The sequence below is a fragment of the Phytophthora sojae genome (genome assembly GCF_000149755.1).
Source record: "Phytophthora sojae unplaced genomic scaffold PHYSOscaffold_1, whole genome shotgun sequence".
NCBI classification, from domain to species: domain Eukaryota; phylum Oomycota; class Peronosporomycetes; order Peronosporales; family Peronosporaceae; genus Phytophthora; species Phytophthora sojae.
In genome coordinates, this window is record NW_009258115.1 from 12,845,424 (window position 1) to 12,860,060 (window position 14,637).

A 14,637-nucleotide genomic window follows, 5' to 3' on the forward strand; every position below is an offset into this window, starting at 1 on the left:
ACCTTGACGATGAGTTCGCGCAACGAACCTGGGTTCGAAGCTGCACGGTTTTAAATCCTAATGTTCCACCTGAATCGGCCGGAAGAGATTTGTCTGCCTTGGAACAACCTTCACAATAAGCGCGTGGTCTTCATCAAGTCCAAGACCGTCAATTTTAGTCGACAGATCGAGAGGAACATCCCTTGCTTGAGACTCGTAAACCCGCACTTGGCTCCAATAAATACCTGCCAGGGTGTTAGAACACAAAGTCGTCCAGGCTATCAACGCCATCTGCCAAGAGGACCCGATCCGTTCCTCTTCCGATATTGAACCACACTTCCCGCTCCTCCATCGCTGCAAAGTCGGTGAATGACGACACGATTTCGCGAGAAAAAAGCATTTTAAAGAAATACCGGAATAAATTACCCGCCGGTAAGAAATAAAACTTGGTTGCAGTTGAAGTGCTAACGTTTTTTTCTTACCTTCAACACTTGGTTTCACTATACTGAACCCAAGTGGGACCCGTAATGAATCATTACCAGAATTCCAAAAAGTTACAATCGACATGACGCTACGTCAATGGACCGAGGAGCTGGAGGAGCTGCTGCTAGACGTGACCGGCCGCTTCGCCACTTGGTCCGAGCGAGCGCAAGAGTTCGTCAATGTTCTCGAGCGTCGCGACTTCACGCGGGCGCCCAGTCCGCCCTTCACCGAGCAGGAAAATGCAGAGCCACTTCAAGGAGCTCTGCGAATCGGTTCCAGTTGACGTTTCCAGTAGCCGCTCCGTGTCCTGGAGCGCCAAGTGGGTTGAGCTGCTGCTCACCGTCGACAGGAACACGCACGGAGAGTCGTACGAGGTGAAGACGGTGCTGTTCAACCACGCAATCAAGGAAAAGGGGTGGACGTTCACGGCGTCACTGGAACAAGTGAAGAAGAAGCTTCTGGCAGCTACTAATAGGAAGGGGTTGAACGCTACGGTTCAGTCGGTACTGCCGGTGCAGCCTAGGGTGGCGCAGACCGTGGAGGCTAGCCAGATCAGTACCAAGCGCACGAGGCAGATCAACATTCGTGACCGGAACCCCAAGCAACAGAAAGTGGGGACGGCGTTGCTGTTGCACGTGCTGCTAAGTCAAGTGTTGCTGCAAGCAGCAGACTTGCTACTACTGCAGCGGAAGTTGGTGGTGGTAATGTGTTGGATGAGAGCGACGAGGAGGATTTCAGTCTCTCCATGGACGAATTCAGCGGCGTTGAAAGTGAGAAGGGAACGACGGTGGTTTCAATATCTACAGTGCTGTACTAGGGAGAAAGGTTGGAGCTGCAGGTGCTTCTAGCGTTGTGGCGAGTTTGAGCCGTTCTGTTGCCACCAGTTCCAAGCCTGCTCCTACTGCCGCCATGCCCTCGTATCGTGACGACCAAGGCGGCTCTGAGCTTCCAAGTGATGAAACTTCGGATGGTACCCAGGAGCAGGAAGCCTCAGTTGAAAAGGCTGGGCGTACCAGTCAAACAAAAACTGGAGATGGCGCTCGGACCGATGTTCCGATGGAAAAGAAGCGTGGCGTCGCGGAGCCGGGGGCTTCTGGATGGGGCAATATGGCTGATCACCTGCGCTCGCTGGTGAACAACAAGCTGATGAGCGACGTGACTTTCCTTGGTACGTTTAGTTGCTTATTTTGTTTTACTTATTCGAGACCCGAGCATGGAATTGATAGACCTGCGATTTTTTTTTCCAGTTGAAGAAAGCGAAGTATTTGCTCACAGGTGCATTTGTATGCGCTGCGGTTACTTCAAGGGCATACTTGCCGACGAGGTAAAAACGGTTATCGCTGTATTCATTCGACGGAAACTCTGACAAAACTCTACTGCCATTGCAGATCGTCAACAATAACGTTGGGCGCGTGGATATCTCGAGAGTAAGCAAAAGGGCCTTTTTGTGAGTACATCTACACAGACTCCCTCAACGTCGCTGAAGACATGGTTATGGAAATGTTCACCGCCGCGGACCGTGTAAGTTTCTTGAGGCGGTGGTGAGGTGAGGTATCTAACTGAAGTACCAGCACTGATAACGTTATGGCTCTTGAGTGTTGCACAGTTTGGCATCGAAACTCTCAAGCAGCACTGCTCGAGGAGATTGATGAAGTCGGTGGGGGTCCACAACGTTGCGGATATTTTGCTGATAGCTGATGAACTCGGTCATGCATCGCTTCGAGACGAGTGTTTCGCCTACACGCTCCGCAATCTGGAAGCTGTGTCGAAAACAAAGTCCTTCCAGGAGATGGCACACAGGAACCCCAACATGATGGTGAAGATAATGCAGGAGCTGTCGATTCGTGCCTGAGGCGTAGTAGGCTGTCGGCTTCAATATATTAACCGGAAAGAGCTCTAGAAAGCTGAACAACTGAAGCGGGTACCATTAATTGAGTATTATCGCAGCACGAACTCATATCTTATTCCATGCAATATTCACGAATCATTAGAAGACGTACTACTAAACCGTGCGAATATTCTCAATACCCCAAACGCACACAGCACAGCTCGTCCATAGCAAGAAGAAAACTAAACAATGTGAATGAGGGACGCCATTTTCTGCGCAACCCACACCATGAGTTCAGGGTTGCTGCGCGCCATTTCCATGAACGCATGCGTGTTCGAGACGGTAGTGGGATAGCGAAGTATGTAGGACAAACATTCGTCTCGTAGCGATTCATCGTCGTGCTCAGCAGCTACCAGCAATTTTTCCGCAACGTCTTCGATGCCGATCGACGCCATCAACTTTGAGAGCACACGACTTTAAGGTTATCGATTCCATACTGTACGCGCACAACAGAACAATGGATCAAACAGTGAAAATCACCGTCAGCGTGGAAGTATTACTTACGCGGCTCGCAGCGACAAATAGCTCCAGTACATCATCCTTCGAGACCTCGACGCAGTCCGTGTACACATAATCCATCATGGTGAGGAAAGTCTTCCGACTTACGTCCGTGATCTCGATATCCTGCGAGTTGACGTCCTACATATACATGTTGTCACATGGCAGGTGTCAGTCCTGCCAGTTTTTCATTCAAGCATACATCCAAAACAAAATTCCAACCTTTCTCTGCTCGGAAAATAATGCATGAAACTTGCTGTAGCGCGCACAGATACTCCTGTGCGCGAATATCTGGGTCCCCTCAACTGCAGCAGCATGCACGCACGCACATCCACAAGATTACTAAAACTCACCCCATCCAACGGCAAAAAACTACACGTACCAAGGAAGGTAACGTCGCTATACAACTGGGGGTTGTTAAACATCGAGCGCACGTGGGCTGCTATGTTGTTTGTTGGGGGGGGGGGGCACCACCTCACCAGTCTTCGTCTCTTCTTCGCACCTCGCGACTTCAGTTTTGCCATCGTTCTCCAGGTCGCTCTCAATGCTCTCCGCATCATTCTCGTTAGCGACATCACTATGACATTCCATCTTCTCAGTCGCGACATCATCCCCAGATTTTCGGCGCTTGGCGTCCAGCTCAGAGCTTCTCATTCTCAGTGTCCGTTTCTCGCCAGGTTGCGATTCGTTACCGACCTCACCGTTCGGCGTAGTCGGCTCCTGCTGGGGGCTGCTCTTCGCTGCGTTCCTCGCCAACTGCTTGAGCTTTAACTCGACCTGGTCTTGCGTAGCCACTTTCCAACCGTTGAGCTTCGCAGCTCGGTTGAAGAGTATCGTCTTGGCCTCCATAGACTCGCCCCTCGTATTCTTGTCGTCAGAAGTTGCATCTGACTGGCGGACCAGCGCAGAATGCAGCCATCTGCGGGCTCAGGGGGCACCGTTCTGCACAGCTCCTGGAAGCGAGAATACATCGCAGCCGCTGTGAACTCCTGGTTGGACAAGCTTCTTCTTGTCTTCAAGGCGCTGTTGAACTGGTGCATCCTGTCGCGCCAGGTGTTGTAGGTGCCAGCAACAACCAGTAATAGATCGTCCAGTTCATCTGTCCACTGCGGCGTCGTCATTGTTGTTCCAGCTCGAAATCCAAAGTGATGGCAGACGCGCTCTAACTGTCGGATCCACGGCCATCAAATGAGTAAATTGACAACAACAACAACACTTTTACTCATTGAGTACTACTTAGTACACAATTTTGAAGATCCGATAGCGAAATCATCGCGCCACTCACAGAGCGAGCTCACCAGGCCTTGGGAGTGAATGGTACCAACACCAACCAACATCGGTTAGATCAGTTAATTTCCACTGTCATCGAGGGATGCCTAGGAAAATGTGCACCGGTATGAGCCTGACGTGCCGGTGCACATTTTCCAGCACGTCTACTAGGGACGGTATGTTCCACCTACTACAGTATCGTGTTGAGCCGTTTTCCAAGTGGGAAGTACTACGTAGTTTGAAGAAGCAAAGCAAGATTCATGTCAAACCTTGCAGAAATATAAGCAACGGCACTACTCATTCGGAAGCAACAAAATCCAATTTCCTAACCAATAACTTCAAGAACCGAACACCAAAATTATCGCCAACTTTGGGACATCATAAAGCAATAGTACGGTACTATTAGTACCGGTAGCTGGAGCAGCCAGGCTTCAACATGAAAATTACCACGCGCAACAGCAAATAACGCCATTACCCTTGATCGAGCCCTTCGTCGCACGTCATCTGGTGCGCGATGCATACACCATTCCCTCGAGCGGCTTTACGACATCCACCAATAGACCATAGCTCGCTGCGGCTGTGCTTAGAGCACTTCCCTCGTATAAAGACACGCCTCAGACTGTCTGCGTAGGAGCATTGCGCCCCACCTCCGTGCGCTTTGCACTTGCCACCGCTTCCTTGCTGCTGCTTGGTACATCCAGGCTCCGAGCATCGGGTGCCTCCACCATGCTTGAAACACTTGCCACCGCTTCCTTGCTGCTGCTTGGTACACCCAGGCTCCGAGCATCGAGTGCCTCCACCATGTTTGCCACACTTGCCTTTTGCTATAGCCCAATTCAGGCAACCAGAGTAAGAGCAGCGCTTGCCACCCCCATGTCTGAGGCACTTGCCGCTTGACTTTGCGTAGCTCGTGCAATTGGGGTCCGTGCAAAGGCTTTTACCACCGTGTTTACAGCACTTCCCTCTTCTGTAGGCATTTGCCAGACAGTCAGGCTGTGAGCATTCCTTGACTCCACCGTGCTTGTCGCACTTGCCCTTTGCCGTCGCGCATTTCGTACAACCTGATTCCGAGCACGGTCTGTGGCCTCCATGCTTCCAGCACAACCCCTTGCTTTGGGCTATCTTCGTGCAACCAGGATTCTGGCACATGCCCTTCAATCGGTGTCTTGGTGTGGTGACTGGAGAATTCACCTGCGTGTCTGCTACTTTAGCTTCTTCCTCCTCCTCACCTCGCAAAGTTCCACCGCCTTCCGGACCCCCTTCGAGCAGCAGCGCCACCATCGACTCTGTGCCGTGTTGACCCTGATCCGACGCCACCGGCATCGCAATATCTGATGAAGCCGCCCCGTTGCCATTTGATCCAGCCACGAACGCATCGCCATTGGCGGGTTCGGCACTTGCTCCCTCTTGTAGTTGCTGCCGTTGCTGGCGCGGCCCCTGAATCTGCTGCTGTTCGTTGCTGCGGGCGCAGCGGTTGGCGCTCGGCTGCAAGCTCTGTATGAGCCGCACGAGATGCAGCATCGTCGCGGTCGGCGCCCTGGGTTTGTGTATACTTTTAATGCTCGTGCGTTCTCAGCAACTGGTGTCTGGGAGACGACAGCCATCCTAACTGTCGTGTCTAGTCCTATAAACCACACGAGCCTGCCGACCGAATGGCTTTACAAACTGTGATGCCGACGCTTGTAGCATAGCGGGCAGTAAGTATAATAGTTGGTGCGTTTGCCTGCTGCATACCGCTGCATACCGTATGTGCAGTGCAAGTTGCCCTTTTGCCACGTAACAAACTATTCATTTCATCTTGATGTCCAGCAGGAATGAATGTGCCACTCCGTTTCAAAATGAAAGCACGATTGGCGTCAAAATGCGCCCTCCAAATCAATTTTCAACGTTTTCGCGTAAAAATTGCACCACTTGAACTGCTGAATTCTCCTCTTTCAATTGATGTGCTAGTTTACCCGAACCGTTTAGAATTGACCTTTGTACACTTGAATATCGTATGGCTAGTAGGCTTTTCTCTTCGGAAATGCACAAGAAAGTACAAGTCATCCGTGATTTGAAGATGTTCCCATACTCAAACCAAGTCTTTTTTCGTGCTATCTTTCTGAAACAACCTTCACGGTGAATCATGCTTTCTTTTTGAAACGGAGTGGCATCCTCTACCAACTCTCACAGCCCCTTCAATACAAAACCCAAGCGAAGACTGCCTAACCACCTCATCTCTTTCCACAGGGTATCCATTCCCGCCTTCTTATCCTATCATTTGTATACTTGCTGACACAACCAAAGTTTTACACTCAACAAAAAACTTCGCTCGTCATATTTTCGAAAGGAAGCGGCGGAGCTACCTCGCCGCCTAGCGCTTCGCTCTACCGTGTCCTGCCCCACGCCCTCCCGCGTCCACGCCGAGGCGCGCTCGAAGGCGCGGGAGATGCCGCACCGCCGGGGCGTCGCGGCCTCCGTCCTGCGCACTCTGAGCTTCCACGTGGCGTCGCTGGCCTTCGCGCTCGTCTTGAGCGGCTTCTTCGTCGTCACGGGCTCCGCGCTGCTGCTGGTCGTCGGCTGCCTGCTCGTGGGGTCGTCGCAGTTTGCTCGCAAGCTCACGCGCATCCTGTGGAGGGCGGAGATGGCTATTAACTCGCTTGTAGCGGAGGAAGGGGAGCTCGCACCCTCAATTAGGAGACGTGTAGCCAGTCAACAAGGCCCCGAGCCAATGTTGGGGGAGGTGACGCTGCCCGCCATGCTGCTGTCTATGCTCTACTTCCTCGTGTTCAAGTGGATCCTCAACCTCGTGTTCAGTATCGTGCCGCTGGTCACGTGGGTGGTGAGTGTTGCCCAAGTGTTGCCCAAGGACGCGGGGCTGTCGGACATGAGTCTCGTGGTGTCGGGCACTACAGCGACTCAGGTGCTGACGGCGCTGGCGTTCGCCTTCCTGGCCCATCAGATCGGAGTCACGTCGGCTCGAGGACTGCTGTTCGTGTCGAAGATCGTGTCGGGTGTGTTGTTCTCAAGTGGTGAGAGGGAGGAGGCGAGAGAGCAGGAAGGACCATATCGTGAGCCATTAGGAGATGCAAGACGAGGACAGGAGAGACACATTATATCGAAGGGAGGAAAAGATTATGGAACTATGGGGGTGAAGCAGCAGAAGCCGTCGGCGGAAGCGGTGGCCCGGAATTTGTACCGCGATGGACGGAGTAATAGTGAGTCGAGTGTTGCGCGGAGCAGAGTGGGGAGGTGGGAGATGAAGAAGCAACCAGCGAGTTTTGATGGAGCGGAGTACCCCTACGTGCCGCCGAGGATGGCGCCTCCGATGCCTCCGATGCCTGATGTGGAGCGTGCGTTTCGAAATGATGTTGATACTCGAGATCAAGGCCGGGAAGTGGAGATGGGCTGCTGCAAGGTTGTTATCAGGGGTTCTAAAGGCAAGTCCGACAGGGGAGAAGACCGTGATGAGAGTAATAGTGGGCTTCGTGGGGGTTGGGGACGTGGAGGAGGGAGGGGAAGCAGTTCTGATCGAGGAGGATTTGGATGGTGTCGAGGTGGTGGACGAGGTGGCCCGCGTCTCGACCAAATGCGGCCCGATATGCGCGGACCACCACCATTTCCGTCGTTCAATGGAGCGTTCCCACCTTGGGGTGCTGATTGGCGCGAGCGTTGGCTTCAGAATTGGCCTGGATGGCAAGATTGGCGCTGGCCTGGCATGGACCTGAGGAGGAAAATGTCTCGAGGTAAAGGCAGAAGGGGAATGCGTCGTCGAAACAGCTTTGATGATGTGTACGCTGTTGCCGTCCCTGTTGCAGCGAGAGTCGGGGATGATGAAGATGATACTCTCGTGAAGGAGCCAGCGCACAAAAGTATGTATGAGGCGCTCGATTTGACTCCGTCCGCACCACCTCTTCCTTCTCAACGCCCGCGCTGGGGCAGTGACGATGGACAATGGGAACGATCAACCTTGCTCGACGAAGGAAGTCATGGCCATCACCGTCATGATTCATTCCAGAAAAGCATGTCCGAACCGCCTGGTCAGCATTCTCGACAGGATTCTTGGCGTGGAGGTTTAACTCGAAGCGACTCAGACTCCAGTGAAGATGACGACGAAGACAGAACTCCGTGGCTGGAGGACAATGGAGGTGAAGGCTATACGACCCGCGATTTGATACGTGATCGGCAGAATGCTCATCGCCGCTTAACTGAAATGCGCGATAGAGAAGAAGCACAACAACACATTTATCGCGATGGCGAGAAAGAGGTAAAGGGACCAAAATCCGGTGGGTTCCGTCAAAAGCATGCCGAGTGGAAGCAGAGACGCTATGAAAGGAAAATGCAAAAGTATGAGCTGAAACTCCGCGCTGCACGCGAAAAGATGAGCGAACGCCAAGAAGATACCAATGATCTCATGGAAAGGTATATTGAAGCTAAAGAACGTGACAGATACGCACGAGAAATTGAGCAAGCGGCTGACGAAGCATTTCATGTGCCGGAGACTAGGCAGGATTCGGCTCGGAGGCGCTTGTCCTCATCGGAAGACGCAGAAGGAAGTGCTTCTCGTCATACGATAACTCCGACTCCAGCTCCAATGGCTTCTCCAGTACCTGTGGTTCCTACAATGGCTCCTGCTGCACCTGCTCAAGCAAGGCGTGCGCCTCTGACGCAACCCAGTGGAGATCCGCGGAAACGGGCGTTGTCGTCTCGTGCTCGGGGCCGACCAAGCACTCTGTCCGACCACCAAGTTCGGTCTACAAGCGATGTTTCTGACCGTCCAGACAGGATCGCAGACGATGAACGAGAGGATAAACGACCCGTGAGTATTGCGCCGGTGTCCCAAGCCGCCTCTGCCCACGACATTAGCGATATGGAGATTCGAGGATACGGAAATATTACGCGTTCCTATGAAGAAGACGACGTGACCAACATGCGAGCATACGCGCCGCTCAGCTACACAGGCAGCCCCCCGCAGTACATTACCGCGCTGGATCCAAGTCCAATTTATCGAGGTCCATCGGAACAGCCCGACTACGACAGCTTTTCGCCGGTTGGCTCGCCTAGAAGCGGCATTGGGCGCGAGTCGTTTGGGGACATTGATCACGACTACGACGTCTTATCCCCTACAAACAGCATCCATGATGCGGAATTCCCAACGGACAAGTTCGAGCACGTGTACCGTTCGATTCAGATGGCCGCTGTTCCCCCGCCTCGCAGCTCTGCCTCGATACTAGCAGCGGAAGAAGGTGGTTTGGATGCGAAGTCCGAGTTTAAAGGAGTGCCTGGCCATCGAGACCGCGTAAACTTCAGTGCTTTTGCACCACCGAGCATCTGCCCTTCTCCAAAACCGTTCCAGTTCACGGTTTGGGCATTTCTATTGAACCAGCGCGCTGAAATGCAAGAGATAGCCCGGAGTGACCGCCCTGAATCCCGGAAGCTCTCGCTTGAAACGAAGCTGGATGTTCGTCGTGGTGCACTGGTGCACGTGACCTTGGAAGTGCCGAATGGTTTCCAGGTATTGAACGGTGCCACTCAAGGTTTCGCATGGGAAGGAGAGATCTCCAACGTCGATTATGACGTCGTGTGTACGGAAGGTGCAGCTTTTGGGCGCGTGTTGTTCAAGGCTCGCATCACGGTCGGATCTTCCGTCGCTGTGTTGAACTCGTTTGTGTTGGTGGGTTCCCGCGCAATGGACCCGAGCGAGTTGGAAGCTAATGTTCTCGAGGGCTGGATGGATGTGATGGAGCAGACGTATCGCGAAATCCCGTTCCGGTCTCTGGAGATGAAGGAGCTGGTCGGTCAAGGATACTTTGGCGACGCGTACCGCGCATCACTGGATGGTCAGGATGTGGTTGTGAAAACGATTCGAGCTAGCGAGTTTGGTGAGACGACCTCCCAGATCGTGCGCGAATTCCAGCACGAGGCCGCGATGCTGAATATGTTTGGTCATCACCCGTGCATTGTTCCCTTTGTGGGAGCATCAACAGATACGAAGTTCCCGCTGGCATTAGTGACGAAGTATCTTCCGTACGGCAGCCTGGAAGATAATCTGCGTGGATCGGACAAGTCTAAGCTGACCATTGACGAACGTACTGGGATGCTCAAGGACGCTGCTGCTGGACTGCTCAATATCCACGAAGGTGGCTTCATCCACCGCGACCTCGCTGCGCGCAACTGCCTCGTGGATCAAGGCAAGCACGTTCGAATCTGCGACTTCGGTCTTTGTCGCCGCGTGAAGTCTGAAACTGCTGGAATGCTCATGAAGGACGCTGTGGGCCCTGTGAAGTACATGGCGCCGGAGTCGTTGCAGCCACCGCACGCATTCTCGTACGACTCGGACGTGTACATGTTTGGTGTATTGATGTGGGAAACCTACACGAGCTCTGCTCCGTATGCAGCTCTGACCCCTGTCGAGGCCATGATGCACGTCCTGCGTGGTGAGCGTCTCCCAGTGCCGAAGGAGCTTCCAACCTCCTTGCAGACGCTGATGCAGAACTGCTTTCACGACTCCCCCGCCGAGCGTCCGTCCATGCAGGAAGTGCTCATGGCGTTGGATGACTCGTTGACTTCGAGCCAACGGGCTTCAGTTGCTATTGCTGCAAATACTGCTGTTGCGACCGCCACAGCAACTGCTGCTACGTCTACTGCGATGGCCAATTCGGTTGGAACTTTACGCAAGCAGCAAGATCGATCAATTTGGGTGTAACGAAACGAAATTTGCATGTTAGTTAGTCAACCGGTGTACTTAAAGTAAATGGGAATACGGCTTTCGGGGCTGATTCTCTTTTCCTCGTTTGAATGGCTCGTAGCCGTCAAGTCGGGCTCCTCGAGCAGCGCCATTTCTGGAAAAGATGGAGACAGCAGACATGGACAAGATGAACAAGCGGGCGCGCAGGCCCCTCATACGCAAGGAGGTCGAGGAGTGGGTAGCTACCGCAAAGAAGGAGGGACTGTATGGCCACCGTGACGGTGGGTTATACCCAGATGATCACGGAAACCTCATGGCCGTGGTGAACAAGTTCGTCAAGTTTGGGGTATCTTGGGAAAGCATCGGCCGGATCACAAACGCTCCCATTTCATTCAGAACAAACCGCAAGATTAAGTCTGGTGTAACGTACACTTTGCACGTTGGCTACCTTTGCTTTTTTTTTCAAATATCTACCGGTCTGTCAACTCGACAGGTGATGGCGTGAACAGCGCAAGTAGCTCAATACAGTGTAAATGAAGAGGAACACGTACTGGTTCGTACCCTTAGTTAGTGTCAAGTGCATGTATTTTGCATTAGTGTAACACGGAAGATTATTATGGTAAAGCAAACGTGTATTCGCGATGACATACTCGAAGCTGCAATGCTCGCGGCTACACACGACCTCTGTCGCACATGGATGAGGTGGTGGCACTCCCACCGCGTCTTGCCTCGCTCGGCTTGAACAGCATCAACTGTTCGCACCAGCATAAATAATGACCTTCGGCTTGCGAGGGAGCGCCACACCACCTGGATATAACTTACGGACTTGAGCAGGAGAAGGGTGTAGGGACGCGCGGACGCGAGCGACCTAAACCCTGTAGGCACATGAGAGCGGATGCAGTCAGTCCAGTTCGTGCACCAGATCCTCCACCTTGCGGTCTTGCAGCACCGTGAGACCCTCAGCCACCTGAAAGTACACGTGCACGTGAAAAATATCGATGGAACGCTCCGGGTTGTCATCGTAGTTCCACCTCTCCACATGGGGCGCGTTGGCATCGATCCAGTTCTCCACGTACTGCTTCACCTGCTCGTGGTTCAGGTCCTTGACGTGCCACAACGTCCAGTGCTCGATGCCTGCAGGGGTGTCATAGGGAAACATGTTGGGCTCCAGGAACGCAGTCCTGCCCTTCAGAGTGGTGGCAAAGATATGTTCCTCAGCAGTGCCGTACTTCTCGGTGATCTCGTCAAGGTGGTCCCACTTGCGCTCCTTGCACTCGTCGGTCCGACTCCAGTACTCAATGTAGAGCGTGCGGCGGCTGCGGCGGCGCGGCGACTCGCTGCTACATTCAACATCAGCAGCGGAATCCATTGCAACACACCCAGAGGCATAGGCCTCATCAGCATAGCCACCATCACGAGACACCTCAGGCTGGTACGGCTCCTCGTCCTCCTCAATGTCAGTGGGGAGGTAGTCGCTGTCGGCCTCGGCGGGTGTGAGCTCCGTCTTGCTCTTCTTGATCACGTGGTGCTGCTCCCCGTCTGCCTCTTCGTCGGCTTTGCGCTTGAGCGACTGGGAGCTGCTCACAGGATGCGCAAGAGCCTCATTAATATCAACGGAACCCGAGGCCGCACGCAGGGCACGCATACCGTCCTGAGCCTGCTCCTGTTCATCACCTGATTCCGCGTCGCTACGAGTCTGTGTAAATAACACAATAATACCCATTAGACCATGACCATCACTCTCCCTACATGGCTGAAATAACCCACCTTGTCGCTGGAGGAAGACGTCTGCTTGTCCGTGTTGCAGCTGCGGCTGAAGTCCACGTCCGAGATGGAGGACGGCGACGTGCAGAAGGCACGAGGCGAGTCCAACCGCTTCTCGGTGTGTAGGGTGGCGGGTTCGACGCTGACTTCTGCGGGGCACGGCATCGTCTCTCTGGGAGGGTTTCTCTGTGGGAGTTCTTCGACAAGACACAGACCTGCGTCTGTGGCTGCTTGCTCGGCTGAGATCTGTCTGTTCGTCGCGACACGCGCTGAGATGGGCCTCGTGCACGTTACGACGTCGTTCTCCTGTGTGTCGTTTTCAATAATGAGAAAAACAGGGGGCCAGTCGCCTGCCTGTGGGGGGGTTCCAGATCGCATGAAGTGACTTGGTTTCAGTATGCAATTTAGATGTCGCCCCTCCCATGGCGAGAAGTAACATGATGTGGGCCACATGGTTACCTGTGTGGGCCACACCATGTTACTTCAGCCCACTATTAGCGTTTTGACTGGTGCGTAGCGCCACCATAGAAACTCTTGGTGCGGCACTTCCAGTACATTAGACAAGCATGGGCAAGCGCGCTCCCGCCGTCCCCGTCTCCGAGACGGAGAAGCTGCTGGCCGAGGAGGTCTTCCAGACCAAGCCGCAGCAGTCCAAGAAGAACAAGCGCAAGGCCAGAGCCAAGGCCAACAAGCAGGAGCAGCAGGGCCCCAAGCTCAAGGCCGCGTGGGTGGACGATGACGACGACGACGTCGAAGTGAGTCTCGAGGACCACTCGCACCTGCGCAAGCTCCGCAAGACGGAGAACGACGACGTCGTGGACGGCAAGGAGCTGCACCGCCGCCTCAAGAACTTGTACGTTGCCTGCAATACTTGTTTATAATGATGTGTCAATTTGTTTACTTAATAATACTTATTATTTTTCCTATAGCCGCAATGGATCGCTCGGTTCCGTGTCGTGGGCTGACCCGAAGAACTTCTTGGGCGACCGCCAGGCCGACTCGGACGACAGCGACAATGAGGAGGCCGAGCTCATCCGCAGCACGGGCAAGATGCTCGAGGACTCGGGCGAGCTGCTGCCGCAGACGACGCTGGACATGGTGCGCATGAAGGACGCCAACCAGCACTCGCCGTCCAATGCCGTGATCCAGTCGGTGCAGTTCCACCAGAACGGCCAGCTGCTGCTGACGGCGGGTCTGGACAAGACGCTGCACCTCTTCCAGGTGGACGGCAGCAACAACGCCAACATCGAGAACGTGTTCGTGAAGGACCTGCCCATTACGGACGCCAAGTTTACGATGGGTGGACAGCGCGCGGTGCTGACGGGACCTCGCCAGTACTTCTTCTCGTACGACATCGAGGCTGGAAAGATCACCAAGATCCCTGGACTCTATGGACGCAAGGAGCGGAAGCGCGAGAAGTTTGTGGTGTCGGACGACGGCGAGACGATTGTGTTCATCGGAAGCAACGGCTACATGGATGTGGTGTCGGCCAAGTCGTACGAGTCGATCGGAACGCTCAAGATGAACGGACACGCCCAGTCGGCCGCGTTCTGCGAGAACGACCGCTACTTGCTCAGCACAGGATCAGACGGACAGGTTTACAAGTGGGACATGCGCACCCGGCGGTGCGTGTTCGTGCACGATGATGAAGGCAGCTTGGGCAACCACGCCCTGGCTGCTGGCGGCAAGTTCTACGCTGCGGGATCCAAGAGCGGTGTTGTCAACATCTACGACAACGATGGGATGACTGCCAAGCCCAAGCCGCGCAAGGCGCTGATGCACCTCACCACCCAGGTTGACCACCTCAAGTTCAACTCCACGTCGGAGATTCTGGCGATGGCCTCGTCGGATATCAAGGACTCGCTGAAGATGGTGCACATGCCGTCGCTCACGGTTTTCGCCAACTGGCCGACGGCACACACGCCGCTGCACTACGTGTCGGCGATGGACTTCAGTCCGAACAGCGGCTACTTCGCGGTCGGCAATGCCCGAGGGCGTGTGTTGCTGTACCGACTGACCCACTACAAGTCCACATAAGTGGGAATCCGGCCAAACACACAAGCGCACCGCGGTTCCCAAAATTGTTCGA

General features: G+C 54.0%; 8 protein-coding genes across 8 annotated transcripts; 4 read left to right on the forward strand and 4 right to left on the reverse strand.

Annotated features, from left to right (window-relative positions):
- Window positions 1-544: 544 nt before the first annotated feature.
- Window positions 545-2,314, forward strand: PHYSODRAFT_295351 (hypothetical protein; the record flags this gene model as incomplete). The annotated part of the gene is made up of 8 exons (XM_009519582.1): window positions 545-633; window positions 698-1,107; window positions 1,149-1,232; window positions 1,280-1,630; window positions 1,710-1,786; window positions 1,851-1,889; window positions 1,915-1,983; window positions 2,069-2,314. The coding sequence occupies 8 exons, from the start codon at window positions 545-547 to the stop codon at window positions 2,312-2,314; spliced, it is 1,365 nt and encodes a 454-aa protein (XP_009517877.1).
- Window positions 2,315-2,532: 218 nt separating this feature from the next.
- PHYSODRAFT_295352 (hypothetical protein) lies at window positions 2,533-3,969 on the reverse strand (the record flags this gene model as incomplete). The annotated part of the gene is made up of 5 exons (XM_009519583.1): window positions 2,533-2,748; window positions 2,855-2,989; window positions 3,202-3,220; window positions 3,351-3,739; window positions 3,787-3,969. The coding sequence occupies 5 exons, from the start codon at window positions 3,967-3,969 to the stop codon at window positions 2,533-2,535; spliced, it is 942 nt and encodes a 313-aa protein (XP_009517878.1).
- A 619-nt stretch (window positions 3,970-4,588) lies between these two features.
- Window positions 4,589-5,266, reverse strand: PHYSODRAFT_467196 (hypothetical protein; the record flags this gene model as incomplete). Its single annotated transcript, XM_009519584.1, has 1 exon — window positions 4,589-5,266. One exon carries the CDS (start codon window positions 5,264-5,266, stop codon window positions 4,589-4,591), a length of 678 nt encoding a protein of 225 aa, XP_009517879.1.
- A 1,107-nt stretch (window positions 5,267-6,373) lies between these two features.
- PHYSODRAFT_471142 (hypothetical protein) lies at window positions 6,374-6,748 on the reverse strand (the record flags this gene model as incomplete). The annotated part of the gene is made up of 1 exon (XM_009519585.1): window positions 6,374-6,748. A coding segment is annotated over one exon (375 nt), but the record flags the coding sequence as incomplete, so codon positions are not given.
- Window positions 6,741-10,802, forward strand: PHYSODRAFT_470742 (hypothetical protein; the record flags this gene model as incomplete). Its single annotated transcript, XM_009519586.1, has 2 exons — window positions 6,741-8,196; window positions 8,251-10,802. 2 exons carry the CDS (start codon window positions 6,741-6,743, stop codon window positions 10,800-10,802), a joined length of 4,008 nt encoding a protein of 1,335 aa, XP_009517881.1.
- A 145-nt stretch (window positions 10,803-10,947) lies between these two features.
- PHYSODRAFT_295355 (hypothetical protein) lies at window positions 10,948-11,289 on the forward strand (the record flags this gene model as incomplete). The annotated part of the gene is made up of 1 exon (XM_009519587.1): window positions 10,948-11,289. One exon carries the CDS (start codon window positions 10,948-10,950, stop codon window positions 11,287-11,289), a length of 342 nt encoding a protein of 113 aa, XP_009517882.1.
- A 108-nt stretch (window positions 11,290-11,397) lies between these two features.
- On the reverse strand, window positions 11,398-12,855 carry PHYSODRAFT_538565 (hypothetical protein). Its single transcript, XM_009519588.1, has 2 exons — window positions 12,552-12,855; window positions 11,398-12,480 (listed from the first exon to the last, which is right to left on the reverse strand). Exons 1-2 carry the CDS (start codon window positions 12,711-12,713, stop codon window positions 11,686-11,688), a joined length of 957 nt encoding a protein of 318 aa, XP_009517883.1. The 5' UTR covers window positions 12,714-12,855; the 3' UTR covers window positions 11,398-11,685.
- A 259-nt stretch (window positions 12,856-13,114) lies between these two features.
- PHYSODRAFT_264016 (hypothetical protein) lies at window positions 13,115-14,585 on the forward strand (the record flags this gene model as incomplete). The annotated part of the gene is made up of 2 exons (XM_009519589.1): window positions 13,115-13,401; window positions 13,478-14,585. 2 exons carry the CDS (start codon window positions 13,115-13,117, stop codon window positions 14,583-14,585), a joined length of 1,395 nt encoding a protein of 464 aa, XP_009517884.1.
- Between the last annotated feature and the right edge of the window lie 52 nt (window positions 14,586-14,637).